At 37.8% G+C, this 25,625-nt stretch overlaps 1 protein-coding gene and 1 long non-coding RNA gene across 3 annotated transcripts; one reads left to right on the top strand and one right to left on the bottom strand.

Moving 5' to 3' along the window:
- Positions 1-15,906: 15,906 nt before the first annotated feature.
- LOC149393810 (uncharacterized) lies at positions 15,907-16,692 on the top strand. Its single transcript, XM_089618167.1, has 2 exons — positions 15,907-16,194; positions 16,291-16,692. Exons 1-2 carry the CDS (start codon positions 15,907-15,909, stop codon positions 16,690-16,692), a joined length of 690 nt encoding a protein of 229 aa, XP_089474293.1.
- A 3,990-nt stretch (positions 16,693-20,682) lies between these two features.
- On the bottom strand, positions 20,683-22,979 carry LOC149393809 (uncharacterized). Of its 2 annotated transcripts, XR_016299859.1 has the most exons (5): positions 22,891-22,979; positions 22,718-22,762; positions 22,048-22,155; positions 21,614-21,847; positions 20,683-21,017 (listed from the first exon to the last, which is right to left on the bottom strand). It is a non-coding gene; the product is annotated as an uncharacterized LOC149393809 (long non-coding RNA). The 2 variants fall into 2 exon arrangements; XR_016299860.1 differs by lacking the exon at positions 22,718-22,762 and having other exon boundaries at positions 20,744-21,017.
- Between the last annotated feature and the right edge of the window lie 2,646 nt (positions 22,980-25,625).

Genomic DNA, 25,625 nt, shown 5'->3' with positions numbered 1-25,625 from the left:
AGAAGTTTAATAAAAGATAATAATAAATAGCTAAACGGTAAAGGGATTTGAATTCAAATAAATTTAAATACTTCTGAACTTGAAATATATCAATAATATCGTAATAAATGTTGGTATTTATCAATAATATTGCAATAAATGTTGGTATTTATAACAATTTATATCTGTATGTGCCAAGACGCAAACGCTAAGGAAAATATAAACTAACAAACTTTCTTCTTTAGGGAGGTACAAAAGTAAATATTAAAAAAACTCTGGTGAAAATGAATCGAACTAAAATTGTATTTAATAGCTAAAACTGCAAAGGGATTTGAATTCAAATAAATTTAAATACTTCTGAACTTGAAATATATCAATAATATCGTAACAAATGTTAGTATTTATAAATTTTATATCTATATGTGCTAATTATGCGTCTTTTTTTTTTTTTTTTTTTTTTTTGAGAATTGTTTAAAAAAAATGGTATGAGCATTCCATTATATTAAGGACGAAACACCCATTTTTACTTCGTAAAAAAAAAACACCCATTTTTACATAAGAATATCATTTTTAAACAAGGTAAGCATCGGACTTAGATCGAAATAAATTTAATCCTAAGTGCAAGTGATAGTTTATCTTGAGCACTCCTTAGACAGAGGGAAGAACATGAGCACATTACAAATCAAGCACACATAAGACTTTTCACAACCATCACCGTAGTTGAACACCCTCACTAGATGTTTCACCAAAAGTCCAGTTGGGATCCCGCCGAAGAGCATTGCCGCAAACCACAAACCAGTCACTCACTGTGTTGAGATATTTTCATATACAAGTGTACGTAGTCGCTCAAATAATAAAGTTCGTAAGTACGATTCGATCTCACAAGGACTTTGCGTAACCGAAAATCAAACGAGCTAGCAATGGATTGAACTCAAAGAAAACAAGGAAATTATTATCTAAATTGGAAAAATTAAATAAACAAGCAAATTAAAATATGAGAGAATGGATATGAGGAAGACAAGGAAAACGGTTTCGCTAAACTCTCCTATGGTCGGAATTCCTAGAATTACGCACGATTTTTCGGTTCTCTCTCTTCACTAATCATACTCACGTAATATTATCGTTAAATCTCTCTCGAGCATCTAACAACCTATGTCAATACCGAATTTTTATCTCTCGATCTCAAACCCTAAAAATTATGAAAATCATTACAAACAAGAGTGTTTACTTGATTCCATAGCAGTTTAACTATCTCTAGTTTAGGAATGTACTACGGTGGAATAATTCTTATGCATGATTATTAATTCTATCTCGAGCAACGAAACAATCCTAGAATTCATAAACGAGGTAGGTAATCTCATACACGAATTAAGCACATAATTAATTCAAGCGATAGAGAAGATGATGTTAGGAATATTGCCCACTAGAAGATGATGATTACTAAATAAGATAAGAAGTTACTTTATTAGCATCATATGATTAGTGGGTTGAGGTCTGATAACATTCAGAATCAATAACAACTATCATCCATAGTCTCCGTATCAAACTGAATCGCATGCTGGGCATCCGAGATTGTGCGGTGAACTAAAACTTTGTCGATGACTGATATGTGCCTGGAAAGCCTTATCTAAAGTCATATATGTGGAACACAAGTGAATGTTGATCACTTAGTGGGAGCATTCTGAATTTGTGGTAAGTGTACGACCCGAACATACCTTGCATGTAAACGTGTCGTTTAATGACCGTTACGACACACTAGCCAGGGTCACAAATGATGGTCACAGTGACGCTTGATCTTAATCCTGAAGTGATCATGGACTTCTAAATCATGTTACCGGCTTCTTTGACTCACCACGTTAAGGGCTAGTTATACGCTGATCGAATAGGTGTCTTGGGAAGTCGGGACACGATTGTAGAAGAAAGTGTTTTACAGATACGGAATCCAGCCTTCCTGAAAGAAAGTTAATGTTCTCTCACATAAGGGTTGATTCCAGAACCGATTGATTGTGCTCACTTCCGAAGTTGGCTTATGTTCGGTTGAATCTTTCGCTGGGGAAGCAACGATGCTTAGGGCTTATATGTAACGAGAAAGGTATAACATAACAAATTGACCTATCTCGATACGGGCAGAACCTGGAGGGTCATGATCACGTACTGACTAAATCAATGGACACTTGTTACGATGAGTAAATATAATTCTAGTATTAAAGGAGAGTTCAGTCTTAGCTTACACGGTGGAGTTCTGACTAAGATTACACGAATCGATCGAAAAAGAGAAAGGACTTTTTTTCGTCTTTTTGATCGGATTTGTTAAGCTTCTACTACTAGGTCAATCGTCCTCGATTCGGCTTCGATAAAGGCGAATAAGAACGTTAATATAATAGTATGTATTATAATTATAATCTCACTTGCTGTAATAGTGATTGACATCATTAAATTCCTAAAAAGGTATTTTGGGAATTAAATAAATATTTATAGTAAAGCTGTTTATTTTGCTATATCAAGTAAATAAACTTATTATTTATTGTTGGACAAGTAAATAAGTGTTTAATGATCTTAAATCTATTGGGCCTTGAAAAAGCAAAAAATCGCCTATCCCCTACGGTGTTGGACGGTTTTTTGCACTGGTGTGGTAACCAGTATTTTTTTTCTTCTGTTTTTATGTTCCTAAAATATAGGAGAGTAAATAGGAGATATATTTTTCCTATATTCTCTCCTAATATTTAGGTTAAATATTAGGAGGATATTTATGAGAAAATTTAGGAGAATATATTTTTCCTATATTTTCTCAATAGCAAAATATTTTATACTGTTGTATAAAATAAAATCCTAGATACTGATATGACGGATGAAAGAAAAAATAGGATTCACTTGTTGAGATCCAATGGCTGAGATTTAATCCACTAGTGTGAACACAATAAAAGGAAATAATATCTTTTAGAATATTTTGGAATATTCTTTAAAGATACCTTTTAAATTGCTATAAATAAATGGCTAATGTGAATCAAAATTTAACCAAAATTGCCAAGGAATTTCGTGGCCTCTCTCCCATGAGTGTGCCGACCTAATTCCTATACTCCTTCCCCTCGGAATTGCTTTAATTCAATTCTTAGAAATAAGAGAACAAGATCAGAAACACCCCACTTTCAGATCTAGTGAGATATAACGAAGCCCACTCTTTTGTCTTATCTTCCTCGGAGATTACGTTTCGGAAGACTTTGGTGTCATCACATCGAGTCCTTGAAGGAGGAGTTCCGGATCTGATCGTGTGGAGACTTGTACGTTCAAGATGAAGACGGATTGTGAAAACTTTCAGTTCGTGAGCCTAAAACTGTAAGTTTTCTTAAACTCGTCTTTTTATATAATATGGTTGCTTGATGGATTAATAAATTAAGTAATCTAGATCTTGTTTCATAACCATGTTAATAATTAGCTTTTATTAGCGTAATTATTCTTTTCCGCATTTAATTGGTTATTTAAGGTGCATTAATCACCAACAGATGAATAGAAAAATACTTCAGTTAAATAATTATGAATCTACAACCATATTCAAGCAAAGCTAGACCATCACCTTTAAGCGGTTCAATTCATGGTGACGGAAGTAACATAAACAAAAAATAAATAAAAACAAACCATGAAAACTAAATTAAAACAATAAAACATAAACAGGCGGTTGTCAATCGCGACGAACGATGGTCTTCTTCTCCGGTTGCCTCTTCTCTCCCAATTAGCCAATCAACTAAGAAAAACCTTAAAAACAACCTAACTTCTGATTATGAGAGTCTAATTATATAAGTTGTCTTAGATTATTGTCGGAGCAGTATGAGCCTTTGGATTAGATCTAATGACTCAAAAACTCTTAAAATCGGTAATTAACGAAAACAATGTGTCTGGGCTGTGGTGAAACTGGACAAGTGCGCAATGATTTTGAATCGACTGTATCTTCTTGTTCCAATACCCGATTTCGCAAATAGACATACGTTGAAAAGCTAAGAGAAAGCTCTATCCAGTTATGGAACTGGATCATCCAAAATCTTTAATTCAAAATCTCAAACTCGTGCAGAAGATGATGTCGTGTTTCTTGTTTTGCTGAAGGTTGTCCAAAAATATTTGAATCGTCTTCGCTTGCTCGGATTATATCCTTAAAATCAAAATACTCTCTCAAACGTGCAAGTCACTCACAAACACATTAAACAAACTCAAAATCACTCGAGAACGCGTGAAATTTAAGCCGAAAATAAGAGTTTAACGCCTATAAAACGCACCTTTGAAACTGTTCACCACCGGTAAAGATCATTGTCGAATCGAAGTCCATCATCAAATTGGCCCTTCACAACCTCGACTACCACCAAAGACCACCGTTGCGTACCTACCAACATATCAGTACAAGTGGTTTGAGATCTATCTTCTTCTCCTCTCCCGAAGTCGATGAAATGGCGGGGAGTGGCCAGAGCCATTGCTAATCCTAACCCATGGGGAATAAAATAAAATGACGGGGCTTCATTTTTTATGTGTTAGGTTAGGCATGCTTTTGAACTCTTAGCCTCTACAATTAATTCGTGCAACATAATTTGAATTGTTAAATGCAAATTTATATACCTCTATATCTTATAGTTTTATTGATGCAGACGATATGCAAAAGATAATCAACTAACAAATCTTCCTCTTTAGGGGGTAAAATATAAATAAAAAATACACAAATAAAACGATCGTACAAAAAAGTTACCCTACATTAATGGTTTTCTTTGTGTTTTCTCCAAGTCATCTTCAAAAAAATTATGCCAAGTGTGAGGCTAGGAACACTAGATGATTGAGGTAAATTTCCTATGTTTTTTTTTCCTAAAAATCTTTTATCGTCTCATTCAATGTGTATTAGAATTGTTTTACAAAATGCTAATTAATCTCTGTTTGTTGGTAGAAATTTGGACGTGGATGCCGTATTTCTTTTTATGATAGATTTTTATAATTTATTTTAAGTTTGTTTCTAAATGAATGTTATTTTTAGTTTAAAATTATATGTAAATGTAAGACATTATTACGAGAAAAATATGTGTTGAAATCTAGATCGGCAGTTCGCCCTCCCTTGTCACTTCGTCACCTCGCCTAAGCTTCACCTCACCACTTCGCCTAAGCTAGGCATCATCTCGTCACTTCGCCTTTCCTCCCGACAGGCGTCTCTCGGGAACCCTCACGTCTTGAAACCCATCTCACATGGGAAAAGTGTTGCATTTGTTTGTCATCATATTTTCTATGTCTTATTCTCTGTGTAATATTTATTATTCTCTATTTCCTAGGCATAATTATTGCACGTATTTATTACACTCTCATGTATCTAGTCTATAATAATGTATCTACCATATGAATAAATAGGTGATACAAGTTCATATCAAAGAATAAGAAATAACATTCAAAGTCTCGGAACACTCTCTCTCATTTTCGACCTTTTTCCTCTTTATTTCTACATGGTATCAGAGCCCAGAAATTCAATTATCATGAACTCCTTCGAAAACTCATCCGCCCTTAACACCACTTCGACCACCTTGCAGACCTCGCCCACTCAGTCTCAATCTGAATCCTTCTCCAAACATATCACGAGCCACAAACTCAATGGCCACAACTTTCTACAGTGGTCTCAATCCGTGCTCATGTACATATCGGGACGAGGTAAAGATTACTACCTCACAGGTGTGGCTACATCTCCGAAGATCGAAGATCCGGCGTTTAAGAGTTGGAAGGCAGAAAACAACATGGTGATGTCCTGACTCATAAACTCTATGCATCCCGAAATCGGGGAAACCTTCCTCCTTTACCCAACAGGAGCGAAAATCTAGCAAGCAGCTAGAGAAATCTTCTCCAATTCCGAAGATGTGTCTGAGCTGTTTGAGACTGAGAACACTCTCTATGACCTATGTCAAGGAGAGATGTCTGTTACTCAGTTCTTCAGCTCGCTCACGCATCTATGGCAGAAGATTGACCTCTACGAACATCACCAGTAGACCTACTCCGACGACTCGAAACTATACCGTAGGATAGTGGAGACCAAACGTGTGTTTAAACTATTATCCGGACTCAACCAAGACCTCGATGAGGTCAGAGGTCGGATACTCAGTACAAAACCACTACCATCTCTCCGTGAAGCCTTCTCCGCGGTCAGACATGAGGAAAGCAGGAGGAAACTCATGCTTGGAGTTATCCAATCGAGCTCAATTCTGGACTCATCACGCATGGAGACGAAGCACTTGCAGCTCGAGTCTCAATAGAGAGACCTCGCAAACTTCGCCCCTACTGCGATCATTGCAGACGACTTGGACACCTTCGAGAAACCTGCTGGAAGCTGCATGGGAAACCACCGAGCTCGAAGTCAACCCGAGACACTAAGGATCCGAACTCAGCCGGAAACTTAGTATCCACCTCGACCGCTGCGTCGACCTCGACCTCGGACTCTTCTCCATTCAACAACGACCAGCTCGCTATTCTCTAGAGGCTTATCCAACAAGTCCAACTCAGTGGAAAACGCTCGGGCATTGGTCCTCTAGGTAACTCCCCTAGAGCCCTCCATGTAAGCTTAGAGAATCCCACGACATGGATTGTAGACTCCGGTGCCTCGGGATCACATGACTGGTAATCGAAGTCTATTCACAACTTACTCTATTTGTAATAGAAGCGTATCAATCACCATCGCCAACGGAGCCAAAACTCAAGTCACTTGTATTGGCACCATGGCCTTGACGAAGTCCATGAGGCTAGAATCAGTGTTCTTTGTTCCTCAACTACAGTGCAATCTATTATATGTGCATAAGATCAACAAAGACTCTAAGTGTCGGACTATTTTTGATGAAAGTTCATGTGTGTTTCAGGAACAGGTCACGATGAGATAGATTGATAATGCCGAGCTGAGTACCGGACTCTATGTCATCAAGCCAGATCAGCCTGCTATGTGTCAACTAGCCCAATCTTCACCCCAGTATAAAGAGATCGTGCTCAATCACCTTAGACTAGGACATCCAAATTTCATGCATCTTAAAAGACTGTTTCCTTCTTTGTTTATCAATAAACATATCAATTCCATTCAGTGTACATGTGTGAGTTCGCTATACATATTCAAAGTTCATATCAACCCACCTCGTACAAATCATCTCGCCCATTTGTCACAATTCACAGTGATATATGAGGGCCCTCAAAAGTTCCCAATATCACCGGAGTTCGATGGTTTCTTCTCTTTGTTGACGACCACACTAGACTCAGTTGGATATACATGATGAAACAAAAATCTGAAACATCCAACATATTCAAAACCTTTCACAAAATGGTCCAAACACTGTTCGACACCTCCATTCAAATTGTCCACACCGACAACGCTCGAGATTACTTTAATTCCGAGCTCGGCGATTTCTTCAAAACACATGGCATAATTTACTCTAGCTCGTGCATTCACACCCCGCAACAAAATGGGGTAGCCGAGCGGAAAAATCGACACATTCTCGAGGTCGCCCGAGCCATCATGTTCTCCTCAAACATTCCATCTCATTTTTGGGGAGAAGCAGTCCTCACAGCCATCTACCTCATAAACAGAATGCCATCTCGTGTTCTTGGCTACAAAATCCCAGCCCAAGTCCTTCTAGAGACATAACCTCATTCTCGTCTCATCTCAAAACTACCTGCGAAAGTATTCGGCTGTTCAATCTTCACCCATTCTTATGACCAAGGTAAACTAGAACCAAAATCCCTCAAGTGCATCTTTCTTGGCTATTCAGCAACTCAGAAAGCCTACAAATGCTATGAACCCCGGTCACGAAAATTCATAGTCTCCATGGATGTATCTTTTCATGAGTTCAGTCCTTACTTCGCCAATTTAGCTCGCCGGGGGGAGAATAATGGAAGACTTCCTAAATTGGCTCATCATAAATCCAGTATTCACCTCACCTCTTAGTCCACCTAGTTCGCCCCTAAGTCCAACCTCACCTGTCCAAAACGTGATCACCTCACCCAGTCCGCCTCAGACTCCCAGCTCGCAAACCTCTGAACCTTATCCATGCGAACTGAACATCACCCAGAGTCCGGTACAAGCTCGCAAATAGGATTTCTCTCCGAACCTGAACCGCGACACTACTAAACAAGGTAACACATCATCTACGGACTTACCCATTGCATTGAGAAAACCTGCTCGGTCGTGTGGTCAATACAAGGATGGAGGATTACGTGTACTATGAGAACCTATCTACGGGCTACCAAGCCTATGTGGCAAAGTTAGACGAAGGAAAAGTGCCACAATCCATCAAGGAAGCCCTTCAGATTCCAGAGTGGCGAGATGCTAGTCATGCCGAGATCCAAGCCCACGAACAAAATGATACGTGGAATATCGTCGAGCTGCCACCATACAAGCGAACTGTTGGATGTAGATGGTTCTTCACCATCAAACACAACCTAGATGGCACAGTGGAGAGAGTCAAAGCTCGCCTTGTTGCAAAAGGATACACTCAGGCATATGGCATCGACTATCAAGAGACGTTCGCTCCAGTCGCGAAGTTCAATACCATCAGGATCCTTCTTTCACTTTTAGCCAACTTAGATTGGCCTATCATTCAGCTTGACGTGAAGAATGCTTTTCTGAATGGCGAACTGGAAGAGGAAGTCTACATGCAACTCGCACCGGGATTCGAGAATGATCAAGGTGCCAACAAAGTCTGCAAACTCAAAAAGTCTCTATATGGACTAATACAATCCCCTCGAGCGTGGTTCGGAAAATTCACCAATGTGCTCAAGCGTTGCGACTACAAGCAGAGTCAAGCAGATCCGACACTCTTCTCAAAGATCTCCACACAAGGCAAGCACACCATCCTTAGTGTGTATGTGGATGATATAGTCATCACCGAAGACGATCTAGAAGAGATCAAGAGACTGAAGCAAACTTTGTCATCTGAGTTCGAAGTCAAGCACCTCGGCAGCCTACGATACTTCCTCGGCATGGAGGTAGCTCGATCTGAAAAGGGCATCTCTGTTTTCCAGCGCAAGTACACTTTGGATCTCCTCAAAGAAATTGGCATGCTTGGCTGTAAACCAGTTGACACTCCGATGGATGGCAATGTGAAACTTCTAGTTCGCACCACCGAGGCCACCACCGACAAAGAAAGATTTCAGCAGCTCGTAGGAAAACTCATCTACCTCACCAACACAAGACAAGATATTGGACTCGCAGTAAGTATGGTAAGTCGATTCATGAGTAATCCTTCGAAAACTCACATGGACGCAGTTATGATGATTCTCCAATATCTCAAAGTTGCCCCAGGGACTGGTCTCTCCTTCAAGAAAAGACAAAGTCGTGGTGTCGAGGTGTTCACAGATGCGGACTGGACCGGATATGTTCCAAACAGACGATCAACATCAGGCATGTGCACATATGTCTGGGGAAATCTTGTCACATGGTGAAGCAAGAAACATTTTGTTGTCTCAAGAAGTAGTGCTGAAGCCGAGCTCAGGTCTTGAGCAAGCGGAGTATGTGAAGGCATTTGGCTGAAGAGAGTTCTCGAGGACCTCAAGATCATCATCGAAGGTCCAATCAAGATTTTTTTGTGATAATCAATCCGCTCTCAGCATAGCTAAAAATCCAGTCCACCATGACAGAACGAAACATATCGAGATCGATCGATACTTCATCAGTGAAAAGATTGAAGCAAAAATTATCGACATGGAATACATTCCGTCAGGTCATCAGCTCGCTGACATTCTCACCAAAGTCCTTCCTCGAGCGACATTCTCCAAGCTATGTAGCAAGCTTGACCTCCTCAACATATACAGTCAAGCTTGAGGAGGAGTGTTGAAATCTAGCTTGGCAGTTCGCCCTCACTTGTCACTTCGTCACCTCGCCTAAGCTTCACCTCACCACTTCGCCTAAGCTAGGCTTCACCTCGTCACATCGCCTTTCCTCCTGACAGGCGTGTCTCAGGAACCCTCACGTCTTGGAACCCATCTCACATGAGAAAAGTGTTGCATTTATTTGTCATCATATTTTCTATGTCTTATTCTCCGTGTAATATTTATTATTCTCTATTTCCTAGGTATAATTATTACACGTATTTATTAAACTCTCATGTATCTAGTGTATATTAATATATCCAGCATATGTATAAATAGGTGATACAAATTCATATAAAAGAATAAGAAATAACATTAAAAGTCTCGGAACACTCTCTCTCATTTCCGACATTTTTCCTCTTTATTTCTACAATATGAAACGAGTATAGAAGTCTAATATAATGCTATTCATTTTTCCAATATTTTGGTAGTACTTTAATATAAAGATCTCCACCATCATTGGGCCTTTGTGTTCAAAGTAAGCTAATGCCTGATGGAAGGCAAGTATTAAAATAGAAAAAAAAAACATGTATATGTTGTTCGAGTTGGGCTACTAATACCAGTTAAAATATGACGCGTTTTGGAATTACCACATTAAAAATGAATAAGAACAAAGAAGTGTTTATAAGGTCATCATGAGTTACTCTTTTTATTGTCGATTGATTTTAAATTAGAACCTCATGGCACTTCACATTGTATCATAGCACATTAAGCTTGAACATGTATCGAGTTTAATCATTGAGATTCGACACAACATAAGAACAACATAAAGAACCGTCATTTGGAGCATGTTAAAAATGTTACATTAAAAGTGAATGAGAGCAAAATAAATATTTTAATAAACTAATTGGACCTTATCTAGAAAACAGATTATTGAAAGAAAAATGAACATATATTTGCATTTCGATTAGAAACTTATGGCTGGCTTTGACTTTACTTTTAGAGGCTTCTTTTGAGTATTTTTTTTTAGCTATTTTTTGTTATGGAAAAACTACGTATTTCTCGAAATTGAAAATATATTTTTCCGAATATAAATAAGATTTAAAAAGTAAAGGTATAATTAATTAAGTCACATGAAGCTTGTCAAATACATTTTAGCCAACATTTGGTTAATATTGGAATCTTACCAATTCGAGTACACGAAAGGTGATAAGCAGATGCCTAACTAGCAATATATTATACTCTAACACATTCATCAATTTTCTAATTATTTTCCAGTTTAATAGCAATATACTAGAAAATTTATCAATTTTCTAATAGGACATATCAATAAACCTTACAGATATGTAGTTTTAATATGCGTTAAGCTTAACGCACTTGGTAAACCCATGATTTCTTTTACTATAGTCATAATTATAGAAAAAGTAATTTGAGAAATTATATATTGAATGTTGTCGCTAAAAAATGAACAATGATTTATGTTTTTGGGTGGTTCGATCCAAAGCCGGATCAAGTAATCTCACCCCAGTCAGTAATGCAAAACTCGAAAGTCTCGAATATGTTTTCTTAGCTTGAAGACGGGTTTTCATTCGTTGCGGAGACCTAAGGATAAGAAAAAGAATTAAGGAGCTAAAATGGCTCAGAGGCGGTGCCTTTGGTGCGCTCTTCGACGCTTAACATTAGTCTGATTGCTTTGGTACCAAATTATTTTAGTGTATTTGAGTGCAATTCAGAGTGAAATCGGGTGCGGAGAGTACTCGGCAGCGTTTCGGGACTTTGGAATAGAGTATTCTTTGTTTAGAAGAAGTTAAAATGAATTACCTTTTTCCTCTCATGTGGAGGGGTGGTATTTATAAGTGTTGGAGGACTCAAGGAAGCACTAAAAGTCAAGCTTGAGTGCTACCTCAAGTGGGAGGAAGTCCTCGCGTGTGCGCTCTTCTAGAGGCTGGTGCTCCACACAAGGGGGAGTTGGCAAGCGTGTGCGAGCAGAGAGGATCCGTGGGCACGGCGCACGGAGTTGCTTGCGCGGAGTGCGCCGCTGTGGCCCGCGGCATCGTGGTGCGTGCGAGCGCTGGCTCGAGCATGGCTCGTTTTCTATGGTATTTCCGTCTTTGAGGGCTGAGTTGGGCTTGACCGTGGCTCGTCCCTATATGCTTCGAAATTGATTCCTTCACAAGTTAAGAAGACTTCAATTATTTATTATTTTTTTTTTGAAAAATCGACATATGGATGAAATAAAGTGCGGACAATTTATTTATTTTAAACTTTGAATTTTAGTCAAATGCTTCCTTCATAGTGTTTTCATGTATATCACATTCATAGTCGTAGTGAAATGCTTATCGGAACAATATCTTTTATACTTTTATAAATGTTCAAAATTAATCTCCTTCTGAATATATTTTTTTAAACTTAACTGATCAAAATGATGCATAGCTTAAAATAGATATAAAAATATGTTATTCTAGATATTTATTGTTTGAGTGATTTTTTTTTTTTTTTTTTTCATTCTCACCGGAAATTCTTCTCTACAATATTATCACGTATTCTTGTACCAAAATAAAGATGCATTGGTCCAAAACACAAAGAGTAAAGTAAACATTAATGAAAACTGATAGATTACACTCATTTGAATACAAACTTGTCACGGTCACAGAAAATGAATTCGTATCCACAGATTTTCTTGCTTTTGGCTGTTTCTAATTGATCCTACGGTGAAGCTCCTTAACACAATATTAACCAACCAATAATGCTTTACACCTGAAAGATATATTTAGCAATACATTTTGGTTTGCACAAATATGTGTCCAAAAAATTCGTTACGACCCTATATACTGTAGGGTAAAAATATAAGCCACTCAACTAGGGATGTCCACGCTAACAAGATCTGGGTCGGGATTTGTGGATGTCCATAATTGAGACCCAATTATTAACAACAACTTATAATAATAATAATAGTACTAATCATCATCACAATAATAAGATCTTGAGATGGATAATGGATGCCCAATGCCAGCTCTCTGAAAGACTAACAGGCTTTATCCACGAGAGAGTGGGAACGCAGTAGGGCCTATGAGTGTGTTTTACGTATATATTAAATTGTGGAATTTCCATGTTATAATACTGCTTTAGAATCTAATAAAAAGTATGATACCAACAAAAATAGCAAAAGTGTATATCGCGAAAGTATATTTACGTATAAAGAAAAGAAAAATGTGTCTAAAGTTTTATCACAAAATTAGTGTTTTTTAGGTCGAAAATAAGGAACATTTTCTTATGTAGGACTAAATTAAGGCCTCATTTCAATTTCCTAATATTTTAAAAAAATTATCAAACTAGGACTAGTAAAAAAAAGTCAAATGAGAGATCACAAAATTCTATCTATTATACTTTTATATTAATTATCAACCTACCATCTTCCCCAATAAAATCTCTTCTTTTTTCTCTTTCTTTCTCTTTTTCCCTCTCAGCTCATCGAGTAAAATTTTTTTTTTACTGGTCATAGTTTGGTAAATTTTTGGAAAAAAATAGGAAATTGGAAATGAGCCTTAATTTAGTCATACTTTTGACAATTTCCGCGAAAATAATCATTTTTTTAACAGATTATTTATTTATTTATTTATTTTTTATAAAAATTAGAAACAATTAGAACAGTGACACAATAGTTCACTCTCTTTTAAAAAAAATCAAAGTAAATTAAAGTAACTGTTTTAGTTAATTTAATTTACTTCGATCGGTTGAGCTATTTTTTTAATAAAATAAAACTTTGGCTATAATTTTAAAAGAAGTTAGGGAATTGACTAGTTATAACAAATTTACTTAAAAATTATTTACTATTTTGGGATCTATTTAACTTTACTATTTATGATTCAATTATAATAAAAATGATCTCAAATAACTGTTTTAAGTTTGAAAAATTACTATATTCATTTAAGAGAGAAAAGTAGCTTATTAGTAGCCCAATCCACCTAAATCCTTTAAAACACTAGCCCAAATAGCATTAATATAAAAAAATAGCCCAACTCATTTAATAAATAACTAGTAAAATACCGCAACCACAGTCGCATATTACTCTAGACAGAACAGGAGAGTAAACAGTATTATACTATTTTACAAATACCATTTCAACGTAATTAAATTTATTATGCTAGTAATTATAATTTACTTAAAAAAATTGGTCAACCATAAGATGAAATACAAGAACCAAAAGACTAAACCATGACAAAGAGAAGCGAAATATTTAATAAAATAAACATCCAATTGAGTTTTTTAAATGCAATCATGAAATCAAATAGAGGAAACATCAACAAAGCTCGCTGAATGGTAGATTAAGATTACTATTCTGGTAATTTAAATTTACTAAAAAAATCTAGATATTTTTCTAATAAACTATGAGAATCCGAATTCATGACAAATTGATAAGATATGAATGTGAAAAATAAAATTCTGATTAAAACAACATAAGTTAAAGAATCTAGAATCTTGGTCACGAAAAAAAAGTGTAAAATTGAAAACTTCTAATACGGTTATATAAAATTAAGAAAATCATAGAAAATCCACGGAAAATAAAAATCGAATCCCTTAGACTATCTAAAGTGAGTAGGAAATAATAAAAAAATTCTATCCGAATGGTATATTAAATTTACTATTTTATAACGTTAATTCAATATAAACTCTTGAAATTTTTCTAATGAATTACATGATTCAGAATCAAACTTAGAGACACCACATATCAAAGTGTACTAAACATTAAACTTGACTAATTCAATCATTAAAGTATATTTTTTTAGAAGTGACACTATTGGTTAATATTACATGATAAATTAACAATGCAAGTGCATGTGAAACTATTGGTAAAAATTACGTGATTTAGTACAAGGGTATTAAGCTGAAAGAAGATAAATCCTCCACTTGTAAGGGGGTATGTATTTTTGCAGCCCATGAGATTTGAATCAAGGACCTCTCAGTCGAGATATGTATGTATTTTTACTAGCTGGTTGATGATTTTGAGTCACTTAAAAAAGGATGAGAAAGAGGTCTTGTCCTTCTGTGACATGGTAGGTTGGCTTTGGTGAGAGTTTAGATCTGTGCTGAGTCCGTTAGGCTTTGAGTACGGCCATCTTAGTTTTGTCTTCGACTGCAATACTTGCCTTTGTCGCTTTCCCAAGGGGAGAGTACTGGTTTGTGTTTTAGCAGAAGAAACATGAGAGAGCACCATCCTTTTGCTTTATTTGTGGCCTTATCGGACACACCGACAGGTTTTGCGAAAAACTGTTTGAAATCCCATCGGAGGAGATAGCCAGACCTTACGGGATTTGGCTGAGAGCACAACCTCGCCGGCATTTCAACCAGAATGAATCGAAGTGGCTGAGGGCGGGACCGGCGATGAAAGCAGAGAAGGAATTTCCGGGCGAGCAGTACAGGGAAGGAGAGAGAGCGTACAATCCGGAGAATCTTGTTGCAGAGAGGTCAACGGCAGGAATCCAGGAGCAATCCCGCGATTGTAGAGATCCAGATCAGAGGAACGGGGACGTGATTGGAGGAGGCGCGAATAGATCGGGGTTAATGGAGAGCGAAATCAGGAAAAGGGAAGGATCCTCAGTTAACTCGGTTGAATTTGGAGATCTCGGCATTAAAAGAGAAGCAATCAGTGGATCCCACAACTGACGCCGAAGAAGATGAATTGGGCTCGGTGATTATTGACCCAAAAAGAAGAAGAACCGAGGATAGTATTGGGCTAGATTCAAGTGGTTATGAAGGAACCCAAAAGGGAGAGAAGGGTTCAAAAAACGGGCTTTTGACGGGACCTGGCTTCCAGGCCCGCCAGACATTATGAGTAATCTAAGCTGAAACTGCCGTGGGCTTGGCAACCCACGGGCTATTCAGTTCCTCTTGGACCTTGTAGGTCAAAAGAAGCCTCGTTTTATTTTTTTATGTGAGACTTTACGTAAGAAAGAAAGAATTGAATGGTTGAGGAATAAATTGGGGTTTGAAGGTTTTTTCTCTGTTGATGTGGAAGGAAGAAAAGGAGGTTTAGCGTTATTTTGGAGATTTAAAGAAGATGCAAAATTGATTAGCTACTCAAAAAACCACATAGAAACTGAAGTTAGTCTCCAGGGTCAACCCAACTGGAAGCTCATGGGCCTATATGGGGAGCCCAATCGTAGCCTGAGGAAGGAAACATGGAATTTATTGAAGACAATCCATGGAAGAAACCATTTACCCTGGTGCATCATCGGCGACGCCAACAACATTACCCGCCCAGAAGATAAGCGAGGCGGACCTCCATATCCGGGGTGGCTGTTGAGAGGTTTTCAGGAAACGATTCAGGAGTGCGGGCTTGCAGAGTTAGAGTTGAAGGGATACCCATACACGTGGGAGCGTGGAAGAGGAAGCCCAGATTGGGTTGAGCTGCATCTAGACAAGGTGCTAATCAATGACCAATGGACATGAATTTTCCCGACGGCGTCTTTGCAAAACATTGAAGAATCAACTTCGGATCACACGCCCATCTTCTTAGAGCCCGAGGCCAAGCTGAGAATTCCAAGACCGAGGAACATCAGGATTGAAGCGGCGTGGTTGAGGAACCCGGAGGCGCAGGAGGTGGTGAAGGAGAGCTGGGCACGACTTCAAGGGCTGAGTTTGGCGGACAAATTGGCGGAATGTGGAAAGGAGTTAGCCGAGTGGGGAATCAAAATTACCGGAAACTTACAACCTCTGATAAACAAATGCAAAGCAAGAATTCGGAAACTCAAGGGAGGGAGAGACCCGGGGTCGGTAAATGAATTCAAGAAGAATCAGTCAGAACTTTTTGAATTATTCCAAACAAGAGAGACTTACTGGAGACAAAGATCCAAACAATTGTGGCTAAGAGACGGAGACCAAAACAACAAGTTTTTCCACGCCGACGCCTCGTCGAGATAGAAATCCAACGCCATCGAAAAATTGAAGAATGAAGCAGGTGATTGGGTGAGTTGGAATTCAGGGCTGCAAGAAGTGATGGTAACTTATTTTGAGGGGCTGTTTAAGGAAGCCGACAGTAACTGGGAGGAGGTAACGAGAGAAGTGAGACCCTCGGTTACGGACGATCAAAACGCGAAGTTGCTACGACCGATCAGCGCGAAGGAAGTAAGAGATGCAGTTTTCCAGATGCACCCAGACAAATCCCCGGGTCCTGATGGCATAAATCCAGGTTTTTATCAAAAATACTGGAATATTGTAGGAACTGATATTGTTAAAATGGTCAGGGATTTCTTTGAGTCTGCGGTTCTCCCACACGGTTTGAATGACACTCACATTGTGCTAATTCCGAAGAAAAAAGATCCTGAGACTCTGGGAGATCTAAGACCCATTGCGCTGTGTAATGTGGCTTATAAGATAACGTCTAAGGTAATCGTGAATAGGATGAAGGGACTTCTTGACCAGGTCGTGTCTCCTAACCAAAGTGTTTTCATTCCAGGGAGACTTATCACAGACAACATAATGGTATCCTTTGAGGTTATGCACTATTTGAAACGGAAAAGTAAAGGAAAGGTAGGATTCATGGCAGCAAAACTCGACATGAGTAAAGCATACGATCGAGTCGACTGGAATTTTTTACAGGAGATCATGAAAAGGATGGGTTTTAATGACAGGTGGATAAATTTGGTGATGGTGTGTGTGAAATCTGTCAACTTCAAGATTGCCCACGCCGGCCTTGAGTTGGGTCCTATTAGACCGAGCCGAGGAATCAGAAAAGGGGATCCTTTATCACCATATTTGTTCATTATTTGTGCAGAGGGACTCTCGGCTTTGATCAGAAAATATGAAAACCGAGGATGGATCCACGGTTGTCAAGTCGGAGAGGAGCACCTTCGGTCTCTCATATGTTGTTTGCTGATGATAGCTACCTTTACTGTCGAGCTGTGGCGAGGGAGGCAAATAGAGTTAAAGAGCTTCTGCAGGTTTTTGAAAGGGCCTCTGGACAAGCAGTCAACTACACAAAATCACAATCTTTCTTCAGTAAGAAGACAAGGCTTGAGGATAAGAGGGAGGTGACTAGAGTCCTGGGGATTGAAGAAGCGGGTATGGACAGCAAATACTTGGGTTTACCAAGCACCATCGGAAGAAATAAGAACACGATTTTGGGTTATCTAAAAGAAAGAATCCGGGAGAGAATTCAGAGATGGGATGGGAAACTTTTGTCAAGGGCGGGTAAAGAAGTCTTGATCAAAACAGTGGCACAAGCTCTCCCTACTTACGCCATGAGTGTTTTTCTTCTCCCTCAAGGTATGTGTGAGGAAATAGAGAAAATGTTCAACAAATTCTGGTGGAATTCAAGTGTAAAGGAACAACGAGGGATCCATTGGGCGGCGTGGGACAAAATGTGTAAGCACAAATCCCAAGGGGGAATGGGCATTAAGAACCTTCACAACTTCAACATGGCCATGCTAGGAAAACAAGCGTGGAGATTTCTCAACAAAGAAGATTCCCTGGTCAGTAAAATTTACAAGGCACATTACTACCCGAAAAACTCGTTTTTGGAGGCAGAAATTGGACCGAATCCGAGTTTTATATGGCGTAGTATTCTGGAGGTTCAGAGCTTAGTCAGAAAAGGTGGGAGAAAGAGCATTGGCTCGGGACGTCAGATAAAAATCCTGGGGGAACCGTGGCTTCCATGTGATGATGATCCCACAATCAGCTCTACAAATCCCCTACTTGAAGGAAAAATGGTCAGCGAGCTGATGATGGCTGACATAAATGCTTGGAACCGAGATATCCTGGAGAGCCAATTCAATGAGAGAGACAAAAATTTGATTGCCCAAGTACCGATATGCATAACAGACATCGATGATGGCTGGTATTGGCGTGAAGAAATTTCTGGATGGTTTTCAGTGAGAAGTGCATACAAGTTGATTCAACGGGAGAAAGGTCATTGGAGTGAAAACCAAGCTCTAGAAATCTGGAAAATCGTATGGAAGATCAAAGCGCCTCCGAAGTGTAAGGATCTCATGTGGCGAGCTTTATCAGGTTGCATCCCGACGAAGGACCGGCTCATCTCGAGGAGAGTCAACGTGAGCCCGGAGTGTGCTTTTTGTGAGGAGACAAGGGAAACTGTAACTCATATTCTCTTTGAATGTCATTTTGCGAGGAGTTGTTGGGTTGCAACAGGTCGGCACATCTCGGAGACAGGAGAAAGAAGCGCGGCTACATGGCTGGAACAATTATGTCACGGAGCAACGAAGAAGGAGAAGGCGGAGATCCTTGCTCTATGCTGGGCGATCTGGAAGGCCAGGAACACGAAGCTGTGGGAAGGAAAAAACTTGGGATCAACAGGGGTGGCCGCGATGGCGTCAACAACTCTGAATCAATGGCTGTCAGCTCAAGAAGTCAACGCAGGAGTTTCGAGAAGCCCTAGCGAGGTACCAACGGAAAATCAGAAATGAGCTCCCCCTCCGGAAGGAAAGCTAAAAATCAACGTGGACGCGGCACTTTTCAACAACAAGGCAGCTTCGGATTCGGAATTGTCGTGCGAAACCACCAGGGAGTTCTGATGGAAGCTGTGACCGGTTGTCGGACTGGAGCATACACGCCGGCGGTTGCGGAGGCCATTGGAATCAGGGAAGATCTCTGTTGGACCAAGCAGCGTGGATGGACTGACATAATAATTGAGTGAGATTGTTTACAGGTTATCCAAGCGATTAAGGGACCCGATCCTATGGTCTCTGCTTTTGGTAATATTGTGCAAGATTGTAAAACCCTCTTATTAGACTGTTTTAATGTTTCTTTAAATTTCGTTAAACGATCTGCAAACGGCGTTGCTCATTCTCTTGCGAGGGCATCGTGTTTATACCCAGATTGTATGTTCCACGAGGAGGATGTTCCTCTGGAAATCAAACTCTTGATTCAGCAAGAGTGTTGAATTTAATGAAGATTATCTCTTCTTTTCAAAAAAAAAAAAAATCATTAAAAAATCTAGATGAAATTCAGGAAGCAAAACGCCATGGTAAAGAAAAATAAAATCTTCAATAAAAAAAACTGCAATTTATTTTAAAAAAATGCATTCATGAAGTATATCACTTAGAGAAAACAATAATAAAACTATCCAAATGGCAAATTAAAGTTACTATTCTAGTAATTTTAATGTATGAAATAAACCTAGAAATGTTTTAAACTACTATGAGACTCGAAAGTTGAATACATGAGAATCTCTGAAAAAATTATTCAACTTTATTATTAAATAAAATGGCAAAAGAAAGATTTTATTTAAATAACGTAGATAAAAATATCAGGTGTTTTGATAATAAACCCAAAAACAAAGGAAAAAATTTGAAAACAAAAAGTTGAAAAATAAAGCTGACGATTACATAATTAGAGAAGTACTGACATTTACTATAGAAATATGGAATTGTGGTTCCTTAAGTAGAGAAAAATAATTATGTATACAAGTTTTGGTCAATTTTCTTAATTAAATAAAAAGTAGGCTAATATTTCAAGTGTGGATGAACAATTGACTAATTAGCATAGGTATGTACTTCTTGTTAAGGGAGATTTAGGCATATTGCTCATTTAAACACTAGTAGAAAAAATGCTTTTAATGGCGTTCAAAATCCGCCATTATAGAGATTTAATGGCACTTTTTGAGCGCCATTAAAACAGGCGACATTAAAAGTTTATAATGGCGTTTTAGAAAAAACCGCCATTAAATATGACGACGTGGAAGGCCACGTTGGCAGAGGGCAGCGAAGATCATTAATGGCATTCGTTTTTTGAGCGCCATTAAAAGTTCTGCCACGTCAGAAAAAACAGAAGACTAGAAACTTTTAATGGCACCTTTTAATTGAACGCCATTGAATGATTGTTTTTTTTTTTTTTTATATTTCAATTTGAAATATTTATAGCCAAAAATTTCTAGATGATTTCCTGCACCGGATATGAAGAAAAACAATACCAATCTGCACTAATACATGACAGTAAAATAGTCTCAACACCAAAATAAACAAAACCATTATACTTTACCATTCATAATACCATAACTTCTTCTAAGTGGGCTAAGTTAGAAGAACACGATTTCTAACTATGAATCACAAGTTCACCAAAAACCAACAAAAAGTTCTAACTATGACTAACATCTTCACAAAGTTCACAAGCTCCAACCATGGCTCACATAGCCTTCATTATCCTTAGAAATGTCTATCTATAATGACTTGATACCATTTGCCACGAAATTCGTCGATGTCCACTTGATTGTACGTGCCTTGATCGCGCCACTAAAACATATGTACAATGTAATGTGTTAGTAATATCTACAAAGTATTATAAACTAAAACTTACAAGTGAATAAAATGCATGAGTAGCAATTGATTGGGAATTAAAGCCTTCACTCTATGCAAAACGTTTTATCCGCGTCCTACCAGTTCATCATAATGTTATATTCCATCATTACTTGCAAATGTGGCTGGAGAAAGAAAAAAAAATAAGATGGAAAATTTTGCTCCTTTGTAGGCATTTTATAGAACCAGGTTGTGACCACTGTGAATGCACTCTTTTTTTTAAGCTACTGTAAAAGCACTTGGCCTAGAAAATCTGCTCATCCATTTGGAAATTTTCAACACATTGAAGGAATTCTATGAGCTTGAATTATATTCAACCAAATAACCTTAAAAACCATACCAGAACCAATTATTTCGGACCCAATAATTTAACCCAACACAAATCGAAGGTCAAAATTGAAGCCTATGTATCTAATTCCTTGTATTCCTCTCAATTTTTTTAATACCAACGAACAAACAGTTAAGCAAACAAATATCACACAGCACAAAGCTAAATCTCATAAAAATATTGAATTAAAATAGCATTTACTTACCTATGCTCGAGTGTCAAACCACGAGGTTACTCTGCCGGACCTTAGTTTTCTCGGCGTCGATAATAAACGGTAGAAGACAAATCGTATTAGACTGTAGGTGGAATAAACAGTATAAGGTTCAACCGGCACGAACTCGGAGGTATCCTGAGGCTCAAATGCAATTGGCAAAACTTTCTTTGTTTTGCTTACTCATGACTTTAGCTTTCGAGGTGGTTTCTCCCTCAGCGTCTCCTACTATTGAAAAATATAGTGAGATTATATTATATAATCAAGAACATGATTGAGTTAAACTGTGATTCATCTTGCGTCTCCTATGTATCTAATATGTATAAATAGGATTCTAACAACAAAGTAAAAAATAACTTCTCCATTCAAACATATAGTATCACTAAAATACAGAAGAACTCCGAAACAAAACAAAATAAAAAGCATACCCGTAAGTGAAGAGGTGGAAGGGGTCGGATGGTGATGGAGCGCCGGAAAATACTTAAAACAATTACAAATGTAGAAGGATGCTTAAGCCTCAACCAATTTTGGAAAACCTAGCAAATTGAAAAAAAAAAAAAAAAGAACTCAACATGGATTACCCATGGCCAAATGGGGTCGGGAATGTTTCAGAAAGGGCCGAGATACTTTGAAAATAATCACTACATAAACATTCCAAAACAGGTTAATTATTCCTTTACAAAATAAATTAACCATGAAAGTTTATAATGAATAAAACACTGCAGCAACAATTAAAATTGTAGATGAATGCCAAGCCTCAAATAATTTCAAAAAACATTACAAATTACAACAAAGAGCAAAAAGACTCACCACTGAATAGCAAAACCTAGCAAATTGAAAAAAAAAAAAAAAGAACTCAACATGGATTACCCATGGCCAAATGGGGTCGGAATGTTTCAGAAAGGGCCGAGATACTTTGAAAATAATCACTACATAAACATTCCAAAACAGGTTAATTATTCCTTTACAAAATAAATCAACCATGAAAGTTTATAATGAATAAAACAGTGCAGCAACAATTAAAATTGTAGATGAATGCCAAGCCTCAAATAATTTCAAAAAACATTACAAATTACAACAAAGAGCAAAAAGACTCACCACTGAATAGCAAAACGGGGCTGAAATTTTTGAGAATGCACTGGGCTTTGTATAAGAATCACGCATTGCAAAGAGGTTAAAATACTTTACAACATTAAACCACGGAAAAATAATCCTAACCAGCCGGCAATGAGCATGACCTTGGCTGTCAACGAGGAGCAGAGGCGGAGTACCTTTCGACAGTGAATGGCGGCGGTGAAGCGGCGTATCGGAGCAACGAGAAGGAGCGGCGGAAAGGAACGACTGAAAGCCCTGTCGCGCACAACTGTGAGTTGATGAACGGCGGCGAACAACGGCGAACGGCGGCGAACTTGAATTGCTGACGAGAGGCGGCGAGCGGCGGCGAACTTGAACAGCGGACGAGAGGCGGCGACTACAGACGAGTCTCGACGGACGATGCTCCACGGCGACGAACGGCGGCAAGGAGGGGCTGTGGGCACGGGAGTTGTCGTAGGGTTTAATTTTATATTATGTTTTTATTTAACTACACGATTAAAATCCATATGTAAAACATTTTTTTTTATTTGAATATTCATTAATTCTGTGTACACGTACGTATACATGTGATGGTGTAAAAAGAAAAAAGGCTATTCAAGTTTTTGCCAAATAAAAAAGTGCCACTTGGCAACTACATAGCTGGTCAAAAAAAATTTTTAATGGCTTTTATATATTGCACGCCATTATAACTCCAACATTTACTTGTCACCCTCTCATTGGATACGAAATCACGCTGGAGCAAAAATTAAAACTCAATCAATGGCGGTAGTATCTAAAACGCCATTAAATAAACAACTGCTATATGATTGGGTTATTTTTATTTAATGGCGTTTATATTTTCACCGCCATAAATAATATTTTATGTCTACTCTTGCATAAATGACGTGGCACTCTCTTATTCGTTTGTAGTTGTAAAAAAAAATTCGAAAATGCAATTTATGGTTTTAATGGCGCTTATTATCAGTAACGCCATTAAAAGGGCGTCATGAAAACCTTTTTTTCTACTAGTGAAACCTCTTGCTTTTAAAATTTTACCCAAAGTTTTTTAAAATTAAGAAAATAGCACATATACATATCGTGTTACTATATATGTGATATTCTAGTTTTAAACTAATTTATCGATTAAAATAAAAGGCCAACATAAAAATCAAAATTTTACCCCTTCAATTACCGTATATATACACGGTGGACAGAGAATTTTCCGGCGAAAGATGATACCATGTGACGAGATTCAGAAAGATGAGGAAGAAGCTTCGGATAGTAGCATCCCCAAGGCTTGGTGCAAGGCTTTAAGGATTTACGAGTCTCGCTTAAGATAAAAAATTTCATTTGGAGGCTGTGTACTAATTGGATCCCGGTAAAGGCGATTTTGGCTTGTAAGAGTCTAGTCTGCATTATACATGTATAATTATTATATGCCATGTTGGCAGAATCAGTTAGTGTATATACCATGTAGGCAAGTTAGTTACAAGCGGTTAGAAAATTGTATATACTTGATTAGTGTTCACTGAGTCAACTAATGAGAATAATCTTTTAGTCTCCAAGACCTTTGTCAAATAATCATTTCTCTAAACTCTATCATGGCATCAGTTGATCTCTACATCGATATCATTTTTAAAGGTTTGAACTCTAATTACGACTCTTTCGTTACACAATTGAGTGTTGGGAAATAAGGTGGTATCCAATACGAGCAATCACTCTAATACCAGTCGATGGTAAATTATTTCCATAAAGGGTTAATTACGGTTCCCATGTACTGAACACGAATGATCGTTTCAATACTTCTTATTGGGTAATCAATCTCCTAACCTTAGAATATGTTTACAAATGCGGAATAGAAGGACACACAAACAATCGCTAATCTTTAACGTAAACAATAATCACCAGGATACTCCGGAAAGAGAGAAAAATGTCCAAGGCACTAGGAGAAGGGCTGCCGAATTCCATGTGTGGAATTATGCTATGATTGTCGATTTAACTCTTACCTTAAACCCCCTATTTATTGCTTTCAAGCTTACCCAAATAGAATATGCACTTTTATTATTTGATTTGATCTTATTCTATTTAATATGAGATATTTATTCTATGAATAGAACAAATCAAATATCTCAAAGATAATTTAATAAATAAAATATTCAGATCATATCTAATATTTATTTACATCTCATATTCGAATATATTAATTTTGGTAACTGAATAATATAGAATATTCCATGATATTCTCAATAAGTACCACAATTAATATATTATTTGTTTCTCACAGTAAGATATATTATTCTATAAATATAATAGTAGAGAATATCTCTATGATACTTTCATAAATAATTATTAGAATAAAAGACATATTTGCCCCCTGAAATATGGCGGTAACAAGAAGGCACCCCTCGTACTTTAAAATCTTGATATTGTCCCCTTAATCTTTGGTTTTTTTTTCAATGTAGTCCTTCTGTTTATTTTTTTGAGATTCCGTCAGTTAACTTAACACGTTTTTGTCACGTGATAAGTAAAAATAAGGGTATTTTCGTAAACATACAATTTTATATGAATAAAAATAAAATAAAAATTGAAAAAAAAATCCTATTGTCATATGTTGTTCTCACTTGGTCAAAGCTCGTCTAATTCCAATTAAAAAAAAAGCTCATCGTCGAACAAACGAAAATGTCCAGAGATCCGGCGAATCTCAGGAACGAATTCCTCTGGCCGACCCACCTCGCAAATCTCATTCATCGCGATCCCCAAGTTTCTCTTTCGCCGCACCATCGCCGAGATGAGATTCTGAGCGCTTACATGAAGAACGATCTTGCCAGAGAGGTTGAGCTCGACGACCAAGGGGATCCAGCTGCAGATCTGGAGGGGATCGAATGGGTCTGGCGATTGGTTTTCGGCGAGATCGAGCTTTTGGAGGCTTCGT

Source organism: Urtica dioica, chromosome 6 (assembly GCF_054948205.1).
Source record: "Urtica dioica subsp. dioica isolate 48M chromosome 6, U.dioica_male_clone48M_v1_H2, whole genome shotgun sequence".
In the NCBI taxonomy this organism is placed as follows: domain Eukaryota; kingdom Viridiplantae; phylum Streptophyta; class Magnoliopsida; order Rosales; family Urticaceae; genus Urtica; species Urtica dioica.
Note: the sequence above shows the minus strand (reverse complement) of the source record. Positions and strands in the feature narration are given on the sequence as shown.